At 42.8% G+C, this 23,419-nt stretch overlaps 1 protein-coding gene across 1 annotated transcript in view; it reads left to right on the forward strand.

Moving 5' to 3' along the window:
- The first annotated feature begins 701 nt into the window (after positions 1-701).
- The window catches only part of LOC126195229 (protein lethal(2)denticleless), a 63,082-nt gene continuing 40,364 nt past the window's right edge, over positions 702-23,419 (forward strand). Inside the window, exon 1 of the mRNA XM_049933754.1 lies at positions 702-885. Coding sequence (XP_049789711.1) covers positions 834-885 — 52 coding nt within the window. The 5' untranslated portion in view covers positions 702-833. The remainder of the gene's footprint in view (positions 886-23,419) is intronic.

Genomic DNA, 23,419 nt, shown 5'->3' on the forward strand with positions numbered 1-23,419 from the left:
CCTCAGATATCGCTTTTCGAAAAACATTAAACGGAAAAGATATCCAAGTCACAGTTTGGTTGTGCTCCATATCATTGTGGAACATCTGCAGCTTGCGATGAAAAAAAGAGCAAAATAATAAAATAAAGATTAAAAATATGCAATAGGATGAAAACACTTTTATAGCATGTTTGAGAGCGTCGAAAATGGATTATCTTCTGATGTTAGCAGATGAAGACACAGTTCTCTCACCCTCCCTCACCCCCACCATTGTCGCCGTTAAAACTCTTGCGGAGGAATCTTGACGGTGACTTGAAGGTCCGCGCGTGTGATTGTTAACTTTTGAAATTCACTGTGGAATGTTTGGACGCTGCATGAGGGCTAGCGTGGACTGGGTTAGTTCTAATGGATGCTGTTCTAAGCACTCAGAAAGAACGCTTATGAATTCCGTCTTTTTTGGACTGGAGGATAATTCTAGGCTGGATCTTGAGCTTTATTTTATATCATTGCTTCGATATAATTGGAGCTGAAATATCGCTTTTTTAATTTTTTCTTAGGTGTTGATATCAGCAAAGATTCTTGCTATTTTTAATGTTTATGTTTCATATAAACATAACTGTTTTATTGTCTGGCTGGTCAGATTTCATTTTATTTTACTCATGCTCGTAGCACAAAAAACATGTATAATTTTGATCGAATACTTTGTCATCTATGAAATTTTCATAGTATGAGGTTGGTTGCATTTCTCGCGCGTAAGTTTCGCGCTCATATTGACGAAATGTGTGGGTTGTTTGTAAACTGTTGAATTAATAACGGCTGTAATTTGGTATTGAGGTGAAATTTACAGCTAGAAGATGAGGAATGTGACTCAACCCTCACTGATTTGCCAGCGACAGACCGGTTTCAGTAAGTATACTTTTTGAATCAATTTTACGAAATAACGTGTGATGTTGTGTGATTATAAACAAAGAAGTTGTCGAGAGCGTTTTAGATGTAGTAAATGTGTCATTATAAATCGTCGCTCTTGTCTAAATGCTGATGAATATTTGTTACCTCATATTAACAAGTAGCTGTCGCTCTGTGTTTCCTTATTGCAACTTCCGTAGTGGTGGAGAATTATTTCAGTTACCGCGAAAAACTGGTTGTTATGATATAATATGAAGGGCTGTGTATTTACATTCAGTGGTTTACATTCTTTAAAGATGGATGTATCCCACATAAACCCTGTTTTTACGCACGATTGGATGTATCCCACATAAACCCTGTTTTTACGCACGATTCTTCAGCCATTGATTGTAACATGAGGAACTGTCTCTGTCTCCAGTACTAGAAATAATCATGTATGTTCATGAATTTTCTTTGAAGATGTTTTATTCATCGATTCCAGCACAATTAGTTGACATCTACTGATATATCACTTGACTCATTTATTTATCTATTCATCCAGGAATTACCTCACTGTGATAATAGTGTTTGTCAACACAATAAAATGAAAATTAGAGCTCAAAATATACATGTACATAGAATGTTTGGGAGTGTTTTTATAACGATAGGGAAGGGGGGGGGGGGTTGGCTGTGTCCTTAGTGAAGGAACCATCAGGGCATTTGTCTAGGAGAACTGCAGAAAACCTAAATCTGGATGAGGTGACAGGGAAATTCCATCCTCCTGAGTATGAGCCCATTGTCTTAATAACTGCAGCTAGTCCCTATTGCATTATGTTGTTTGATTTACACGCAATTTGCATTATATATCTTATATAAAGTAATTTTTGCACTGCATACCTGCACACATTAGGGACATCTGCTGGTGAATTGTGGATCATGAACATCCTGCTATACCCCTTGGACTCCCTTCAGTTAGTCCAGAAAACTGCCTTCAGGTCTTTAAACACTCAACTATGCCTTGTAGATATCTACATGTCCTTCTCCCATTACATTTGAAAAACTGAATCAGCATCCCCCTCATGATGGGTCAGTGACTGTGTTCAGGAGAATAACAAAACATCACTATTGTGCACTGTAGATCTTGCCACATTACTTTCTTGAAGTTTTAAATTGTGATCATGTATTGTAATGTGACGGGGCGTTGTAGTTGCCCCTTTTGCTATATATCACTACTCTGAGCTTTCTAAATACTCTTTAATTGTGTAGTATGCACGAATTATGAAGAGTGGTTTAGCTATCACTCTAAACACATTTATTTTAATAATCTTTTTCATCTCCATGGGAAATTTATTATACAGTTTTATGCCCTGATAGGAAGTGTTTTGAGTTTTCTGTTTGCTTATCATAAGTATATGAGTGTCCAAACTGGTTCTTGTTGCATGGTTATTTGTAGAACTGTTAGTGAAATAGCCTATGTAGTAATGTCCCTGATTTTCACAATAAATTGGCAGATATAACCTACTCCCTTTGTGCAGTTTGTTTCAGTAGTTTTTGATACAGTGAGCCGTGCCACTATTTTTGTGTGGATCATTCCGTGTTAACTGACAGTCAGTATTCATCTCTAAAAGCTTGGTGTTTCTGACATAAGATTTATGATCTATGCTTAATATGACAAGATTGTTCTCCTTATTTATACTGAAGCATACACTGTTTGTTTTCATTATGTTCAGTGTTCATTTATTACATACTGCTGAATCATAAATATCCTTGAGCATTTTATTTGCTTTGTTGGGTCAACAGAAATGTGAGATTCCACCCGTCTGCTTTGACCTGTGACGTAATGATTTTGTGGTGTTTGACATCACTACGACAAGGTGTTTTTAATTTGATTGTGGTTATAGATGTCATGTTGTTGTATTTGATGGCGCCTTCAGGTGGTGAATGTGGACATGCTGAGTTTAACGTTTGGTATTGGGTTCATTCGAGTTTTGGTTGTCATCGTGCTAACATGGTTTTTGATTTCAGGTAGCTGGTGGGGAATGTAGGTTGTGGAAGTGTTTTCAGTAAATTACTAAGGTTTTTATTATTTACGTGTTTGGTGTTTTTCATAGGTCTGATTAGTTTGTTGTTGTGGGGGAAAGAAGTGTAATTTTGGAACTTCCTGGCAGATTAAAACTGTGTGCCGGACCGAGACTCGAACATGGGACCTTTGCCTTTTGCAGGCAAGTGCTCTGTCAATTGAGCTACCCAATCACGACTCACAACCCGTGCCCACAGCTTCAATTCTGCAAGTACCTCGTCTCCTGCCTCCTTACCCAAAAAAGGCATAGGTCCAGAGCTCGAATCTCAGTTCAGTACAGTTTTAATCTGCCAGAAAGTTTCTTATCAGCGCAGACTCTGCTGCAAAGTGAAAATCTCATTCTGGAAACATCCCTCAGCCTGTGGCTAAGCCGTGTCTCCGCAATATCCTTTCTTCCAGGAGTGCTAGTTCTGCAGCTTTCGCAGAAGAGCTTCTGCGAAGTTTGGGAGGTAGGGGATGAGGTACTGGCAGAATTGAAGCTGTGGGTACAGGTTGTGAGTCATACTTGGGTAGCTCAGTGGGTTGAGCACTTGCCCTTGAAAGACAAAGGTCCTGAGTTCGAGTCTCGGTCTGGCACACAGTTTTAATCTGCCAGGGAGTTTCATATCAGCGCACACTCTGCTGCAGAGTGACAATCTTATTCTTCAAGTGTAATTTTCTTAATTTCTTTTTTGTTAGATATGGATTTGACAGTGAAGTTCATGAGTGTATCATCATGTTCTGAGATGGGTGGTGATATGATCTCTCTCGCACAGTTTCTGCAGATGTTCGGTTTTATTGCTGAATATGTTAGATGTCATGTTTGTGGCAACAACATGAGGTTGACAAGAGTTCTGGCAGCTTGGGCCAGGGACATGTATATATGGTGTTGTCGGTGCTTGTGCTTGCATGCGTGCGTGTGGTGGCCAACCTAGGTTGTATTGCCGGAGGCTTTTGTTGGTACATAATTTTTATTTTGGTTTTATTCTATAGTAATTGTAATGTTTTGTGTATTGTATATTTATGGCAGGTCGATTATGTTTTGGTTGATGTAGTGAACATGGAAGATTTGGGTTTTTGAGTGGTTCGGGTCCTTGTTATAGGTGTTGGTCCTTTGTTATTGATAGCTGCGATTGAGGTGTGTTGATTTTTGGTATCAGCAGCTGCAGTTGACGTATATAGGTCAAGGGAAGTGTCAGATTCCTGTGGTTTTGTTGGTGTTGCGGAATGCTGTAAATAAATGTTTTTGTATTATTTCTTTTGTGATGGTGTGGTGTGCCCTTATATTTAGCTTGTCCCTGCCTTAAACCCCCAATTTTTTGCGGTTGTCCCATTAGTTTTATTCTATTTTTGGAGTGAGACGTTATTGTGTCACTGTAATGTTTGTGTTTGTTGGCGTGTGTATGTAGTGACATAATTGTCGGCATTTTGTGTGTGCTGGAAGCACCACATACTGTTGGCATCATGGGTCAAAGCAGATGGTTGGAAATGGACACTTCTGTAGTGCCACTTTCTCTAATGGGAAACCTAGTGTTTTATCAGTGACTGACTGAGCGAGGTGGCGCAGTGGTTAGCACACTGGACTAGCATTCGGGAGGACGACGGTTCAATCCCGTCTCCGGCCATCCTGATTTGGGTTTTCCGTGATTTCCCTAAATCGCTTCAGGCAAATGCCGGGATGGTTCCTTTGAAATGGCACGGCTGATTTCCTTCCCCATCCTTCCCTCACCCGAGCTTGCGCTCCGTCTCTAATGACCTCGTTGTCGACGGGACGTTAAACACTAATCTCCTCCTCTCCTCCTCCTCCTTATCAGTGACTGTGAGGTTGCTGGCATTAACAAAGAAAACATTTTCTCCTGGCCTAAAAAATCCTTGATAAATATTATGAATAGAATACACTACCCCAGGAAACAACTGCGTTTGTTTCTTGTCTGACAATAGTTTTACACACACACACACACACACACACACACACACACACACACACACACACAAACTATCTCCACCTCTTGCGCCCTGTTTTCCAGGTAAGGTTGGAAAATTTATGTGCTATTTCTCTTCACCTAGTGTTTCTAGCTAATTTAGTACTATTTCATGGTGAACAATGGCAGAAGCCTTGACACGTCTAAGAATATGCTTGTAAAAGAGTCATGCATTTCAGTAGCTTCAAGAACCACTTTTGTGAGCTCTATAATGGTCGATATTGTACTTCTCCCACTTGAGAAACCAAACTATGCTTGGTTAAGAAAATTGTATTTATCTGTATAACTCATTTATGTGCTTTCGTGATTTATTCAGTTATATTCAAGAACACAGACAGTAATTAAATGGACCTGTAGTTTTGTTTCCCTCCACATAACCTTTATGTAGTTGAGGCGCAACTAGTGCATGCTGTAGGTATTCTTGAAAAGTATCAGCACCGAAGGACTCGTGGGTCGACAGAAGCGTCCGATGCCATGCGTCGTCTTTGACCCGTGACGTAAGGGTGTTGTCGTGTGTGACGTCATGACGGCGCGGAGTTTGGTTTGTGTATGTGTGGCGTGTTTGCAGATGTCGTGTTGTGGTTTGTTGTGCTCTCTGGTGGTATGTTCAGGGTTTTCATTTGTGTGGTGTAATGGACTCAGTTTGCTTTTGCTCATTATCCAGAATTGTTCAAGTGTCGGATGTGTTTCTAGTGGAATTCGTTTCAGTGAGTTAACGATTTTGTGTGAAGGTTAATTTAGTGTTGTTCGCTGTACATCGTGTGGTAATTTTAGTAAAATTAGCCGGTTGTTGTTGTTGTTGTTGTTGTTGTTGTTCAGGAATGGATATGACACATAAAATAAACAGTGCGCAGGTCAAGGGAAGTGTTCGATCCCAATAATGTTTGGCTGTGTATGTTGATATTGGTATCGGGAGATGTTTTATGAGCTATATAGGCCAAGGGAAGTGTTTGATCCTAATTTATGGGATCGGGAGCTGTTGTTGAGCTATATAGGTCAAGGGAAGTGTTCGATTCCAGATGATATTGTGTTTAGTGGTATTTGGGGAGTTTGTGATGTCGGTTTTTTTCGTTGTTTTGTGTGGTTTTGTATGGGGGTGGGTGTCTAAATTTGTTTATATTTAGTTTGCCCCCACCCAAAAACACTCCATTTCCCATGCTTGTCCCGTTAGTGTCACTGGACTTTTTGTGGAAAGTGTGTGTGTTTGTTTTTCGAAGTATTTTCGTCCTCATAATGTGTACGTACCGACTTTATATGCACCATATTGGAATCGTGGTTTATGGTCGTTTCCGCCATATTTGTGACGTCATGGGTCAAAGCAGATGGGCGGGATCGGATGCTTCCGTATTTCCGGACTCGTTTATTATATTTGTTAATGGAGCTTGTATGCTGTTTATACGTGTCTTAAGAGGAGAGACTGGAACCTTGTCTCTGCCTGCTGACTTCTTATTTTTTAAGTGGTGTATTGCTTTCCTGACTCCAAGCTCTGTTGTGGGAAATAACATTATGCTTACTCTGTAAGTCATTGTGGGTACTATATGTGTTTTAGAAAGATTTTGTTGCGACTTCTCTGCAGCAGCCTACCAGAGAAACAGTTATTTACAAAATTTGTCAATTCCTGAGGATTTTTGATTGTACTACCTTCAGTTTTTATTTTTATGTTATACTTTTGTCTGCCTTTTCTAGTTTGACGTATTCTGACCTCCTGAACTGCTTTGATTTTATTTTCTGAATTATATTCTGATTTTTTGCAGCAAGCAAGTTTCCTGTGGTAGTGTATTCTTGTATATCTTTTTTGTACCTGTGATAGTAACCTGGAGACTGTGGAGTAGTGTAATTTAGCACTTTTGTAAAGAACTGAGACATTTAAATACTTACAGTTATCCATCTCTCTTCCATAGCTGCTGTGTTGTAGTGGCGACTTTTGAAAATATCTCCTCAAAAATTAATAAACAATATTCTGAGTTTAGAGAACTTGTCATTTTTGTTGTTTTGTGCATATTTTTCATTCCAGGTTTGATTTGCCAATACCCTAGGAAAAGTTTGTACTTTACATTCTGAGAAGATTATTTTTGCAGGCCTGCAGTTTTGTGGGGTTTTGAAAGCCTGTCTTTAACTTTATTATCTGACAACAATAATCAGAGACTTTAGTTATCAGTATGTGTTCTCCTACATTATTTACAACAATCTGCCAATGCTGGGGTAACTTTTCGATTCCACAACTGTAGAAATCAGATGTTTTGAGGCAAAGAGCTTGTTAAGCCATGATGAGTGCATTTCAATTCGGAAGGGAAGTTCCTTGAAGGTTGTTTGATAGTGTGTGGAAAGCGCAAAAATTCGAGGGTGCAACATCAAATGAATAAGGGGCTGCAGAATTACTTCCCAACCGAACTCTTGTATAATGTTTTTTGTTAGTTTAGCAGAATGTGGGCGGGCGTTATCATGAAGTAGCTTCACTTCACACAGTCTTCCTTGTCATTGCTCTTGGATTGCATTTGCAAAATGTCACAGTTCAGTGTTGTTCATGAGCCAATTTCTGACAAGCAAGCAAAGATGCACATATGGCCACTGACTGATTTTTGTGATTTTGGCTTGGAGCATAGACTCGATTTTTGAACCTTGCCCATTGCATGCAAATGTCGCACAATGGAGGAATGATCGCAGTTTATCATATTTGCCAGTTCTGAAGTACACTAATGAGAATCATTGTGGATTAATGCATTTAATGATATTCATCAAACCCTGATGATCTTCCTGAACATGGAAAGTCACTAATGTCAAATGTCTTCAAAACGAGAAAACCATTTTCATGCTGTGCTTTGTCCAGTGGGGTTATCCTTGTACGTGACGCAAATGTTTCTGGCTGCCTCAGCTGTTGTTACCCTTCTGGTGAACTCAAACGGAATAATATGTTGGAAATATTTAGATTCCTCCACTTGGTACTCACATTTTCATAGTGTCCACAGCTCCACTCATTATCTCCAAATGATGAAATGGCAACATGTAAACTCAAACAGCAACAGTGAGCAAAAAGAGACAATCTATAAATAAACTCATAGCAACAAGAATACCAACTTCCAAAACAAAAAAGCTACATACTTACGCACCAACCTAATGTGTTAGTTTTGAAGGGTGGAACTGTTCCCAGATCTTCAGTTGTTGTGAGGGTGAATATGTTGTCATGATTTATCCTGACAAAAGACCCAGTCCTCCCCACGACAACAGCTATGTGGCGATTTGTGTTCCCACACGTACCTGCTATACTTTCACTAATAGACTCTACCAACCTCTTTTGTCGGTCCTGTTGAGGTGCAGTCTATGTCTAATGTAGCCCCATCTCCCGATAGTCCTCATGACACCAATGCTGGGGTCATCATTGTCAATCATCAGCACAGCTCAGTCATGCTCACATTGCTGCTACCAGTTTGAGAAGCTATCTTACTCAGATCATCACCCATGTTGTACATTCTGTTCCTGTCCAAGCTGTTCCCTGCCCCATGCACTATCACTACCTGATAACCCCTTGTTAAATCCTTATTCAGAAGTCCTAAACCCTTAATCACCTGATTCTGCCCAGAACTTGGCTTTAAAAGTTGGTTACAGGATACTATTCCCCCAATCTCTCCTGTAGTTGAAGACTTAATAAAAAAACTGTAAGTGCCAAAATGATGAATTAGAGGAAAATGTGTTTTAAATATATTAGGTAATTAATAGTCATAATTGCACTATTAATTTATCCTATTTGAAAGTGAAGCGTAGTATGGATCCAGTTTCCTTGCAAATTACAAATGTTGTATTGTAATTGTATGAAAAACTTAATGAAAGTGGAGATGCAATGAAAAGCACCAACTGGCATAGCTCAGTACTCAGCAAACAGACAGCATAAGTTCATTCTGTTTTTGTAAAACTGTGTGTAGTTATTATTTGTAAGGTACAACATCATTTCAATCAAATATTTCCTCTTTTCTGTCAGATATGGTTTGTAACATCCATGGCAGATAGTTGAATTTTCTTAATGTCTTGTACTCTTACACCTTTTCTCAAAATAGGGACACCCACCCAGGCCTCAGTTTCATTTAAGCTTCTCCTGGTCTTAACTACCTAATGCTTAGGTTTGCCCAACCATAGCCACTGTACTTTGCATATGTTTAGATTTGCAGTGTTTATGTTAAAATCTGCTGCTTTCTTGCAATGTAATAAGTCAGATGCACTCATGTTACTGACAGTAAATGGCTTTTTTTTTATCTTGATTGCTGTATCATCTTCTGGAACAATACATTTGATAACTCAAGAATAAACATTCTCTCCAGTTATCGTGTAGGTTAGCGATCGGTAAAGAGTATTTGCTCCTGTTCTGGGTTAGCTTTTGCAGGAATAAATTTATTATTTGAGTTAAGTATTCATTACCTCCTTTTTTGAGCTTTTTCCTCATTGTTGCCACAATACCTTTCCTTCAAGTGGTTATTTCTTCCACTCCACCTGTTGCAAACATGTGCTGGTGCACCATTTTAACTAATACTAAGGAGTAAGCACGTGGAAGATAGAGCCTCTCACATGTTAACAGCAGTGGCTGTTAAACCACATACCATCTGTTGATTGCGTTTGGTACTATATTTCCATTCATGTCAGTTTGATCCTTTTATATGTTAGTGGCCTCGTGTGTAGATCCCACTTCAGACAAAAACTCAAAAGTCTTTTTTATTTTAAGTCTTCAGTTGAGGACCTATGTCTCTGCCCTAGCAGCAGTACCCTCTTCTTCTTAACAGTTGTACTTTTCCTATTCTTTCTGCTCATGAGCAGAGTCTTCTGAATGAAAAGTAACTAGAGTTCTTATTTTCAGCATTGCATTCCTGAATTGTTAAATATATATGTGTTCCTTTTATTAGAGCTCCTGTGTTTTTATCTCTCGCGTCAAATTCTCATTGTTATACAAAAATGTCAGGAGCAGTTCTCAACATTCAAATAATTCATTGGATTCATGAAAGTCTCAAAATTCTTGAAGGTGTAGTTGTGATACAGGCTTCTGATACAATGCACATTGCAACTCTTTGCTTTGTTGCACTTTGTCTCTGTTTAAAAATAATCTAAAAACCTGTATTCGTGTAAACAGATTTGTTTAACTTTCATTAGTTTCTCATATCGTGGCAGAAAATGACGTAAACAAGAGGTATATGTGAGACGGGAAGCAGAAAGGGACATCCCATCAGAGAAGTAAAATTTTCTGTACAATCAGAAACATTTGATAATGTCTAAAATATCTATTTTCGGTTTTTTGTGTTGTTGTTGTTGTGGTCTTCAGTCCTGAGACTGGTTTGATGCAGCTCTCCATGCTACTCTATCCTGTGCAAGCTTCTTCATCTCCCAGTACCTACTGCAACCTACATCCTTCTGAATCTGCTTAGTGTATTGATCTCTTGGTCTCCCTCTACGATTTTTACCCTCCACGCTGCCCTCCAATGCTAAATTTGTGATCTCTTGATGCCTCAAAACATGTCCTACCAACCGATCCCTTCTTCTAATCAAGTTGTGCCACAAACTTCTCTTCTCCCCAATCCTATTCAATACCTCCTCATTAGTTACGTGATCTACCCACCTTATCTTCAGCATTCTTCTGTAGCACCACATTTCGAAAGCTTCTATTCTCTTCTTGTCCAAACTAGTTATCGTCCATGTTTCACTTCCATACATGGCTACACTCCATACAAATACTTTCAGAAACGACTTCCTGACACTTAAATCTATACTCGATGTTAACAAATTTCTCTTCTTCAGAAACGATTTCCTTGCCATTGCCAGTCTACATTTTATATCCTCTCTACTTCGACCATCATCAGTTATTTTACTCCCTAAATAGCAAAACTCCTTTACTACTTTAAGTGTCTCATTTCCTAATCTAATTCCCTCAGCATCACCCGATTTAATTTGACTACATTCCATTATCCTCGTTTTGCTTTTGTTGATGTTCATCTTATATCCTCCTTTCAAGACACTGTCCATTCCGTTCAACTGCTCTTCCAAGTCCTTTGCTGTCTCTGACAGAATTACAATGTCATCGGCGAACCTCAAAGTTTTTACTTCTTCTCCATGAATTTTAATACCTACTCCGAATTTTTCTTTTGTTTCCTTTACTGCTTGCTCAGTATACAGATTGAATAACATCGGGGAGAGGCTACAACCCTGTCTCACTCCCTTCCCAACCACTGCTTCCCTTTCATGCCCCTCGACTCTTATAACTGCCATCTGGTTTCTGTACAAATTGTAAATAGCCTTTCGCTCCCTGTATTTTACCCCTGCCACCTTCAGAATTTGAAAGAGAGTATTCCAGTCAACATTGTCAAAAGCTTTCTCTAAGTCTACAAATGCTAGAAACGTAGGTTTGCCTTTTCTTAATCTTTCTTCCAAGATAAGTCGTAAGGTCAGTATTGCCTCGCGTGTTCCAACATTTCTACGGAATCCAAACTGATCATCCCCGAGGTCGGCTTCTACCAGTTTTTCCATTCGTCTGTAAAGAATTCGCGTTAGTATTTTGCAGCTGTGACTTATTAAACTGATAGTTCGGTAATTTTCACATCTGTCAACACCTGCTTTCTTTGGGATTGGAATTATTATATTCTTCTTGAAGTCTGAGGGTATTTCGCCTGTCTCATACATCTTGCTCACCAGATGGTAGAGTTTTTACAGGACTGGCTCTCCCGAGGCCATCAGTAGTTCTAATGGAATGTTGTCTACTCCCGGGGCCTTGTTTCGACTCAGGTCTTTCAGTGCTCTGTCAAACTCTTCACGCAGTATCTTATCTCCCATTTCATCTTCATCTACATCCTCTTCCATTTCCATAATTTTTTCCTCAAGTACATCTCCCTTGTATAAACCCTCTATATACTCCTTCCACCTTTCTGCCTTCCCTTCTTTGCTTAGAACTGGGTTTCCATCTGAGCTCTTGATATTCATACAAGTGGTTCTCTTCTCTCCAAAGGTATCTTTAATTTTCCTGTAGGCAGTATCTATCTTACCCCTAGTGAGACAAGCCTCTACATCCTTACATTTGTCCTCTAGCCATCCCTGCTTAGCCATTTTGCACTTCCTGTCGATTTCATTTTTGAGACGTTTGTATTCCTTTTTGCCTGCTTCATTTACTGCATTTTTATATTTTCTCCTTTCATCAATTAAATTCAATATTTCTTCTGTTACCCAAGGATTTCTATTAGCCCTCGTCTTTTTACCTACTTGATCGTCTGCTGCCTTCACCACTTCATCCCTCAGAGCTACCCATTCTTCTTCTACTGTATTTCTTTCCCCCATTCCTGTCAATTGTTCCCTTATGCTCTCCCTGAAACTCTCTACAACCTCTGGATCTTTCAGTTTATCCAGATCCCATCTCCTTAAATTCCCACCTTTTTGCAGTTTCTTCAGTTTCAATCTGCAGTTCATAACCAATAGATTGTGGTCAGAATCCACATCTGCCCCTGGAAATGTCTTACAATTTAAAACCTGGTTCCTGAATCTCTGTCTTACCATTATATAATCTATCTGAAACCTGTCAGTATCTCCAGGCTTCTTCCATGTATACAGCCTCCTTTCATGATTCTTGAACCAAGTGTTAGCTATGATTAAGTTATGCTCTGTGCAAAATTCTACAAGGCGGCTTCCTCTTTCATTCCTTCCCCCCAATCCATATTCACCTACTATGTTTCCTTCTCTCCCTTTTCCTACTGACGAATTCCAGTCACCCATGACTATTAAATTTTCGTCTCCCTTCACTACCTGAATAATTTCTTTTATCTCGTCATACATTTCATCTATTTCTTCATCATCTGCAGAGCTAGTTGGCATATAAACTTGTACTACTGTAGTAGGCATGGGCTTTGTGTCTATCTTGGCCACAATAATGCGTTCACTATGCTGTTTGTAGTAGCTAACCCGCACTCCTATTCTTTTATTCATTATTAAACCTACTCCTGCATTACCCCTATTTGATTTTGTATTTATAACCCTGTAATCACCTGACCAAAAGTCTTGTTCCTCCTGCCACCGAACTTCACTAATTCCCACTATATCTAACTTTAACCTATCCATTTCCCTTTTTAAATTTTCTAACCTACCTGCCCGATTAAGTGATCTGACATTCCACGCTCCGATCCGTAGAACGCCAGTTTTCTTTCTCCTGATAACGACGTCCTCTTGAGTAGTCCCCGCCCGGAGATCCGAATGGGGGACTATTTTACCTCCGGGATATTTTACCCAAGAGGACGCCATCATCATTTAATCATACAGTAGAGCTGCATGTCCTCGGGAAAAATTACGGCTGTAGTTTCCCCTTGCTTTCAGCCGTTCGCAGTACCAGCACAGCAAGGCCGTTTTGGTTAATGTTACAAGGCCAGATCAGTCAATCATCCAGACTGTTGCCCCTGCAACTACTGAAAAGGCTGCTGCCCCTCTTCAGGAACCACATGTTTGTCTGTCCTCTCAACAGATGCCCCTCCGTTGTGGTTGCACCTACGGTATGGCCATCTGTATCGCTGAGGCACGCAAGCCTCCCCACCAACGGCAAGGTCCATGGTTCATGGGGGGTTTTTTTTGTGTTATATTGTAGAAATTCACATCATTCTGTGCATGCTCATATCAATTTGAACATTGAATCCAGTAGGAGTCAATAGTATCATTCAATAATATTGAAATCAATTGAGTCAATCTTCTAAAAAAGGACCTCTTGTCGTTGTGAAGAAATAACTTTGGCCCGACACGAGGGCCCCCCCCCCCCCCCCCCTCTTCATGGTGGCTCGCCGCTCTTTGGTAAGTTTGTACTTGGCTACCATGGGGCTCTGGACTTTGCAGCACCTTTTCCTTTCCATGTTGCATGTCTATCCTCCTGCTATTCTCTTTCCCCCTCCCTTGCGGAACATGTCTGGGGTATTTTTGGGAATGTGTTCTGAAGTTTCAGTAACCTAACATCAGAACAGTCCTTCCACTTTTTTTCTTTCTTTCTTCGTTCTCCATATCCTATCGTTCCTCTGCTTTGGCGTTTGAGGATCCTCTTCATTTCCTTCTCCCTCCCTGTGCACTCCTGAAGGCTGGCCCATGCATCTTTAAAGCATAACAGGTGACTGGGTAATGCATAATTCTCAGCCCCGGTTCGACAGGTGGGGTTCACAAGTACCAAGTGATACAGGCCACGCCTAAGGAGGGTTGATTGCCTGTGTTATTATCTTTCAAAATTGCCAAATGGTCCCTCTGTCAGGAGTTCAGGAAGAGTGAAAAGTCACTTGGAAGTAGTCTGCCATTGGAGACACTGGCAATCACGGGGGATTTTCTCACATTGAGCCAGTCACCATCTCAGTCTACTTCTTCTAAACATAAACGGGATGAGGCTAAAGATTCCAAGAATCTCCCATTCGCCATGGTATTGTATTGGAGAAGGTCATTCCTTTGTGCTACAGTTAATCTGTTTATTATTCAGGAAGGTTTTGATGCAATTGCAGGCCTTGTGAAATGCTGCTCTTGTTTATGTAATGGCACTTTGCTTTTGGAGACCAATTGTGATTTTCAGGCCCAACAACTGCTTCCAGCTTCATTCATCCACGGCTCTCCAACTCGCATTGAGACCCACTGAAAGCTAAATTCTTCATGTGGCATTATTTACACTAGGCTGCTCGATGGTCTGACCGAGGGATAAATCTAAGCTCACCTCTCTGATCAGGGCATCACTGCAGTCCACAAAGTAAAGAAAAAGGTTGATGCATTATTAGTGTCTCCAAACACTCTTTTCCTCATGTTTAATAGAGTAGTGCTTCCATAAACGATCAAAGCAGGCTATGAAGCCATCACAGTCCAACTGAACATTCCAACCCTGATGTGCTTCTACCAGTGTCACCTTGACAACCACACTTGAATGTCTTGTCGAAATGTGCCAAATATGCTACTTGTGGTAGGGATGCTCACGAGGACGATTGCCCATCTCCTTCTCCCTGATGTATTAATTGCAATGGTGACAGTGCAGCCTCATCCCTAGAATATTCTATGTATCTTGATGAGCAGTCCCTCCAGGAGATCCGGGTGAAGGGAAAGTACCTTACCTTGTCGCTCGTAAGTTATTGGCTGGTTGAAAGTCTTGCGTTTTACCATCTGGTATTTACAGAACCACTTGTGCTATGCCTCAGTCCATGAAGGACATGGCCGCACAGACTTGTGACCTCAAATTCAGTACTGTTATAAAGTCGCCCAGTCTTCTTCTCCTCCAGCTGTGCAACAAACCACCAAATCTTCACCTCTGATGGTGAAATCTCCTGCTACACAACCGGCAGGCTGAAAAGGACAGTAGGAATACTCTCGCGAAGACTTTTTACGTCCCTGCAGCTAACAAACATTTGAGGCTTCATCTGCCAGTCACAAAGGCTCCAAGAAATCAAGCAAAGACAAATGATCTTCTCCTTCACAGACTTGGAGAACCTCTTCAATGGTCTCGTTATGTTATACCCTCACCTGGCTGGCTTCCATTTTGCCGGTGTACACCGTTAACAGTTTTTCATCCCTAGAATCCACAGGCTGACCCAGAGAGACTGCTATTGTCTCTGCAGATCTCATGCAACAGGATCCTCCAGCCTATGTGCCCTGTAGCAGTGATTCTTTGAAGGCTCGCACACGGCAACTGCTGAGGTGAAACCCTTTCATTTTTTCCCTCCTTCCCTTTCCCTGTTGTGACTCCAATGGAACATCTGCAGCATTAGATTCAACAAGGAGGAATTACATATATGGTATTGCAGTGCCTGTGTTACTCTGATTATGATGAAAAGTTCCTTTGGACGTGCATGCTTGACCAAAGGAACAGGCACTTTTGTGACTAGAGCCATTATAAAATACATTAAATGAATCATCATCTGTAGAATGAAATGACGACAATGAAAATCTGTGCCGGACCAATGCTCGAACCCGGATTTCCTGTTTATCGCGAGCAGCCTTACCATTTGGCTGTCCGTGCATGACTCACAGCCAGACCCAAACTTCCCTATGTCGTCAACCACATGTTTACATGCAGGATAAGTGGGAAATCCAGGTTCGAGTCCCAGTCCGGCACAGATTTTCATTCCTCCAGAGGCCTTGCCATTCATTGGTGTGTGTGTTCTTGGCTACCACGGGGCCTCAACCTTTGCAGCATCTTTTCCCTTCTGTGCTGCATTTCAATCCTCTAGTTGTTCTTTTTCCCATCTCTTGGGGAACATGTGTGGGCCGTTTTTGGAAATTTGTTCTACATTTTTGGTAATCAGTATCAGAATACTCTTCACTGGTTTTTGTTTCTTTTTCTTTCTTCGTTCACCTTCTCCTGTCCTTCCTTCACTTCGGATTTGAGGTTCCTTTTTTCTTCTTCCTCCCTGTGTGCTCCTGAAGGCTGGCCCATGCGTCTCGTGCATAAAAGGTGACTGGGTAAAGCGTAATTTCCAGCCCCAGGCCGACAGGTGGGGTTTGCATGTACCCCTGGTACAGGCCAGGCCCAGGGAGGGGTGATTGCCTGAGCTGCTACTTTCCCAAATTGCCGATTGTTTCCTCTGTTAGGTGTTCAGGAGGGTGTGACCTGGGGTGTGAACAATCACCTATGGCGGGTGGAGTCACAGTGGACCCTCTTGTTATCTCCGACACCTTGGGCTGATATTTTGCGGAGATTTCGAGCTACTCCCACTATCACACTGCCTTCCTCCTTTGGAAATGAACGGAGGAGGCTAGGGCAATACTCTTCTATTCTAAGAATTGTGAGTGCTACTATGCCATCTTTACTATGAGGGAACTAGATCATGCTCTCAGTTCATCCTGATCCTTTGCCCCAGGGCCAGATGATGTTCACATTCAGGTGTTGCAGCACCTTTCTCTTGCAAGCAAGCACTTTCTGCTTCATATTTACAACTGCATCTGGGCAGAGGGCACTTTTCCCAGACACTGGCATGAAACCACTGTAATACCCATACGTAAGCTCAGTAAGGACAAACATATTTTTTCCATGTTGTTTATAGGGTGGACAACCACAGCCAAACTTCAACATTTTTTCAAAGAAAATTCCACACTGGCTGTATGAATGATTTTTATTAAATCCGTGACCGGTTTTGCACCACTTATCGGTGCATCCTTGGCCAATATACGCTATTTATAACATAGTAACGTTGGCTGCAGGGCAATGTTCAACATTACTGTGTTATAAATAGCGTATATTGCCTGAGGATGCACCGATAAGTGGTGCGAAACCGCTCGCAGATTTAATAAAATTCATTCATACAGCCAGTGCAGAATCTTCCTTCCAGTTACCGCCCCTTTTCTCTCACCAGCTGTATTTGCGACATGATGGAGTGTATGATTCATGCCCGGCTGGTATGGTGACTCAAGCCATGCAATTTACTAACCAGTGCACAGTGTGGATTTTGAGCACTCCATTCTGCAGTTGACCACCTCCTCACTTTGTTCACCCATGTCATGAGTGGTTTTCTACGGAAATCCCAGACTGGCCATGTTTTTCAATTTGGAGAAAGCAAGTCCGCCATTTCCTGATGGAATGCCCTTTTTAAACTTATGTTCTTTTGTGTGTTTGCCGTCTAAGTTATTGGTGCCATCCGAGTTATCGACTTTTTTAGCGAATGATGCGCGGGCTGTTGACTGCATTTACATTTTATCCATTGTAGCAATATGGTGAAGGATATTTAAGTTTAGTTCAGGACCTCTGTTTCTCTGTGGCATATTTTATAGGCATTTCTCCACGTCACTGTTTTTAGCTGTCTTCTCTTCTGTCGATTGGGATTAACGTGTAGTTATTTTCTAACGCCTCTCTTTATCTTCATGTTCTATAGTTTTGACAAGAATGCTTATGACGCTAGTTGTATTTGCACTCTAAAACTAAACAAAACCAGATTTTCATTGTCGTCATTCCATTCCGCAGCTGATACTTATCCTTATTCACAAATGTGAATTCATGTAATGTATTTAATAACGGCTGTCATTGCCACACATGCACACATGTCCAAAAGAAGTTTCCATCGTAAGAACTAAACAAAACCAGATTTTCATTGTCGTCATTCCATTCCGCAGCTGATACTTATCCTTATTCACAAATGTGAATTCATGTAATGTATTTAATAACGGCTGTCATTGCCGCACATGCACACATGTCCAAAAGAAGTTTCCATCGTAAAAACTAAACAAAACCAGATTTTCATTGTCGTCATTCCATTCCGCAGCTGATACTTATCCTTATTGACAAATGTGAATTCATGTAATGTATTTAATAACGGCTGTCATTGCCGCACATGCACACATGTCCAAAAGAAGTTTCCATCGTAAAAACTAAACAAAACCAGATTTTCATTGTCGTCATTCCATTCCGCAGCTGATATTTATCCTTATTCACAAATGTGAATTCATGTAATGTATGTAATAACGGCTGTCATTGCCGCACATGCACACATGTCCAAAAGAAGTTTCCATCGTAATCAGGATAGCGCAGGCGCACTGCAATATTGTTGTCCCCCCCCTCCCCCCCCTCCCCCCCCCCCTCTGCCAGTGCCGGACAAGCAACTGTGGACTACAGCTTATGACCTGTAAGGGAATGTTCATAATGGATTTACAAGTACGAGTTGCAGACGCATGGTTGACTACATGTGAATTTTTATCTGGCCATGAGTTGTGCACGAATAGCCAAATAGTAAGGCTACCGCTCGTGATAAGTGGGAAATCCTGGTTCGAGTGTCGGCCCGGCACAGATATTCAATGTTGTCATCCCATTCTACAGATGATGGTTGTCATTCGCAAGTGTGAATTCATTGAATGTATTAGAGGAATAATGGCTGCTCTTGGCTTCACAGCATCCACTTGTTTTCTGCCTCCTGGAAACAAAATTGCATCCTCACGACTGCTTTGATCTTTCACAGTTCTTTCTGCTTTGCATTGACCTTCTCCCCCAAGGACGGCATTCCGTCTCATGCGGAAGTCATGCTGCTCATCCAGGATGACGTTTATAGTTAAACCATCTCACTGAACACTGCTGCAAACTGTTACAGTGTGCATTTTTCTTTCTCACTTCACCTTTTCTGTTTGTAATGTCTACATCCCTCCATCATTCAGTGTCACCAGGGCAGACTTCCTCCAGCTTATTGGTCAACTCCCTCCCCCTTTTTGCTGCCTGGTGACTTTAATGCACACCATCCTCTTTGGGGCTCTTCAAGAACCTGTCTGAGAGGTTGGCTAACCTTCTCAATCAACTCAACCTCATCTGCCTTAACACTGGAGCACCCACGTTCCTTTCAGACTCCACGCACACCTATTCCCATTTTGATCTCTCGTTCTGCACTGCTCAGCTTGCCAGACATCTTGAGTGGCCCACTGCCTCTAACGTGTGCACGACCATTTCCTGTGTGCTGTCTCTATTTGTGGACTCCAACCCCACCTACATGTAAACCCATTTGGCAGCTTTCTAAGGCCGACTGGAGGCTTTACTGCTCCCTGGCGACCTTTGATGAACAATATTCATCTCCAATTGTGCCAACCAGGCAGAATGCCTTACAGACGCTAGCCTTATTGCTGCATAATGTTCCATTCCTTGCACTTCACCTTTGCCGCACTATGTCTCGCTCCCTTGGTGGACTGAGGCCTGCTGCAACACAATTCGTGAGCGTTGTCTTCTTTGCTATTGCTATTAACCCTATTACACCCTGTCTCCTGCTGTGGCTCTCTGGTTCCCTTTTTATTGACGACTTTGCGATCATTGACAGACTTCTTTCCGTGTCGGCATCTTCAGCGATGTCTCAATCATCTTTACTCGTGGAGCAACTACAATGGCTTTTGCTTTCCCATTGACGAAACCACTTGTATGAATTTCTGGAGGTGCAATGGGTTTCTTTCAGTGTATTTACATCTTGAGCCTTTGCTCTTCCGTTCACTGAAACTACGAATTTCCTGGGGTTCGTGCTTGATAGAAGACTTTCCTGGTCCTCCCACATGCCTTACGTGGCCACCTGCTGCACCCAGTCCCTCAGTGTCCTGTGTGTCCTAAGTGGTACTTCCTGGGGAGTGGATCACCACCCTCCTGTGTTTGTACCGCTCCCTTGTCCGTTCAAAACTAGACTATGGGTGTTTCCAGAATGAGATTTTCACTCTGCAGCGGAGTGTGCGCTTGTATGAAACTTCCTGGCAGATTAAAACTGTGTGCCCGACCGAGACTCGAACTCGGGACCTTTGCCTTTCGCGGGCAAGTGCTCTACCAACTGAGCTACCGAAGCACGACTCACGCCCGGTACTCACAGCTTTACTTCTGCCAGTACCTCGTCTCCTACCTTCCAAACTTTACAGAAGCTCTCCTGCGAACCTTGCAGAACTAGCACTCCTGAAAGAAAGGATATTGCGGAGACATGGCTTAGCCACAGCCTGGGGGTGTTTCCAGATTGAGATTTTCACTCTGCAGCGGAGTCATACAGTTTGCGAAATGCTTGTACTGAGCCTCCAGGCCCTCACAATGTGGCCTCAGTCAAACTCAGATCACGCGCCTTCCTACACACGAATAGTTACTCGGTCATTGATTTATCAATTTGCAGCCCAGGACTTCTCCCATCTATCCACTGGAGAGCACATGACGACCTCTGTGGTAGTGACCACTTCCCCATCTTCCTGTCACTGCCCCAGCGTCAGGCACATGGACGCTTTCCCAGATGGGCTTTGAACAAGGCGGACTGGGGAACTTTCACCTTTGGTGTCACCACTGAATCTCTCCCACATGGTAACATTGATGTGATGGTCGAGCAGGTGACAAGCACAATTGTTTCTGCGGCAGAAAACGCAGTCCCTCACTCTTTAGGATGCCAGAGGCGCAAGGCAGTCCCTTGGTGGTCGCCAGAAGTCGCTGAAGCAATTAAGGAGCATCGGTGAGCTTTAAAGCGGCATAAGCGGCATCCTTCCCTGGGGCACCTCATAGCCTTTAAACGGCTCCCTGTCTGTGTTCGCTACCTTATCAAACAATGGAAGATGGAGTGTTGGGAGAGATATGTCTCCACCATTGGGTGCCACACGTTACCTTCCCAAGTCTGGGCAAAGATCAAACGTCTTTTTAGGTACTAGGCATCAACAGCTGTCCGCGGTGTTACCATAAATGGCGAGCTATGTACCGATGCAAACGTGATTGCAGAGCACTTTGCTGGGCACTTTGCTCGAGCCTCTGTGTTGGAGAATTACCCACCAGCCTTTCGCATACTCAAACAGCGGCTGGCAAGGAATGTCCTCTCATTCACAACATGCTGCAGTGAATCCTATAATGCCCCATTTACAGAGTGGGAGCTCCTCAATGTCCTTGCACATTGCCCCGACACAGCTCCTGGGCCTGATCGGATCCACAGACAGATGATTAAACATCTCTCATCTGACTACAAGTGACATCTTCTCATCATCTTCAACCGGATCTGGTGTGATTGCGTCTTTCCGTCACAGTGGCGGGAGAGCACCATCTTTCCGATGCTCAAACCCGGTAAAAACCCACTTGATGTGGATAGCTATCGGCCCATCAGCCTCACCAATGTTGTTTGTAAGCTGCTGGAACGTAAGGTATGTCTGCGGTGGGTTGTGTCCTGGAGTCACGTGGCTTGCTGGCTCCATGCCAGGGTCGCTCTACTACTGATCATCTTGTGTCCATCGAGTCCGCTATCCGAACAGCCTTTTCCAGATGGTAACACCTGATTGCCATCTTTTTTCACTTACGTAAAGCGTATGACACGACTTGGCAACATCATATCCTTGCCTCATTGTATGAGTGGGGTCTCCGGGGACCACTCCCGATTTTTATCCAAAACTTCCTGTCGCTCTGTACTTTCATTGTCCAAGTTGGTGACTCCTATAGTTCCATTCATATCCTGGAGAATGGAGTCCTGCAGGGCTCTGTATTGAGTGTTTCTCTATTTTTAGTGACCAGTAACGGTCTAGCAGCATATGTCGGGCCCTCCGTCTCACCTTCTCTGCATGCAGAAGACTTCTGCATTTCGTACTGCTGCTCCAGTACTGTTGTTGCTCCAGGGAGCCACCCACGAGGCACAGTCATGGGCTCTAGCTCACGGCTTCCAGTTTTCAGCCACAAAGTCTTGTTTCATGCACTTCTGTCGGCGTCATACTGTTCATCCGGAACCCGCACATTACCTTAATGACGATCCACTCACTGTAGTGATGCATATCAATTCCTAGGCCTGGTTTTTGAGGCTCGATTGACTTGGCTCCCTTATCTTCATCAGCTTAAGTAGAAGTGCTGGCGGCACTTCAATGCCCTCCATTGCTTTAGCAACACCAATTGGGGTGCAGATCGCTGTACACTGCTGCCCTTGTCCAATCCCGAATTGACTATGGCAGTGTGGTTTATGGTTTGATAGCACCCTCAGCATTGCATTTACTCGACCCTGTGCACCACTGTGAGATTCGATTAGCGACAGGAGCTTTTAGGACAAGTCCAATGGCCAGAGTACTGGGGGAAGCTGGCGTCCCTCCACTGCAGATCAGACATACACAATTGCTCGCCAGTTACGCAGCACATATTCATATTTCCCCTGAGCATCTGAATTACCGTCTCCTTTTCCTGCCCGCGGCAGTCCATCTCCCGCAGTGGCGGCCCAGATTGGAGCTAACAATTGCAGTTCGTGTGCTGTCCCTCCTCTCCGAACTGGAGTCCTTCCCTTTACCGCCTCTACTTACCGTCTGTTCATGTACGCCTCCATGGTGTGCACTTCGGCTGCAGCTTTGTCTGGACCTTTTGCATGGCCCTAAGGACTCCGTTAACCCTGCCGCTCTCTGCTGTCACTTCCTCTCGATTCTTGACATGTTCCGGGGCTCTGAAGTGGTTTACACCGACAGCTCAATGGGTGATGGTCACGTAGGCTTCGCATATGTTCATGGAGGACATATTGAGCAACACTCCTTGACAGTTGACTGCAGTGTTTTCACTGCAGAGTTGGCGGCCATATCTTGTGCTCTTGAGTACATCCACGCATGCCCTGGCGAGTCATTTCTCCTGTGTACTGACTCATTGAGCAGCCTACAAGCTATCGACCAATGCTACCCTCGCCACCCTCTGGTAGTGTCCATTCAGGAGTCCATCTATGCCCTGGTACAGTCCTGCCGTCCCGTGGTGTTTGTGTGGACACCAGGACACGTCCGAATCCCCGACAATGAACTTGCCAACAGGCTGGCCAAACAGGCGACACGGAAACTGCTTCTGGAGATAGGCATCTCTGAAGCTGACCTGTGTTCTTACACCACAGGGTTTTCTGGCTTTGGGAGCCGGAATGGCATAACAGCACGCACAACAAACTGCGTGTCATTAAGGAGATTATGAATGTGTGGAAGTCTTCCATGCAGGCCTCTCGCAGGGAATCAGTTGTCCTCTGCCGGCTCCGCATTGGCTTCACATGGTTAACGCACGGTTACCTATTCTGTTGCGAGGACCCACCTCAGCGTCAGTGTGGCTCCCAAATGACAGTCATCCACCTCTTGCTGGACTGCCCACTTTTAGCCACTGTGT

This window comes from Schistocerca nitens, chromosome 7 (genome assembly GCF_023898315.1).
Source record: "Schistocerca nitens isolate TAMUIC-IGC-003100 chromosome 7, iqSchNite1.1, whole genome shotgun sequence".
In the NCBI taxonomy this organism is placed as follows: Eukaryota; Metazoa; Arthropoda; class Insecta; order Orthoptera; family Acrididae; genus Schistocerca; species Schistocerca nitens.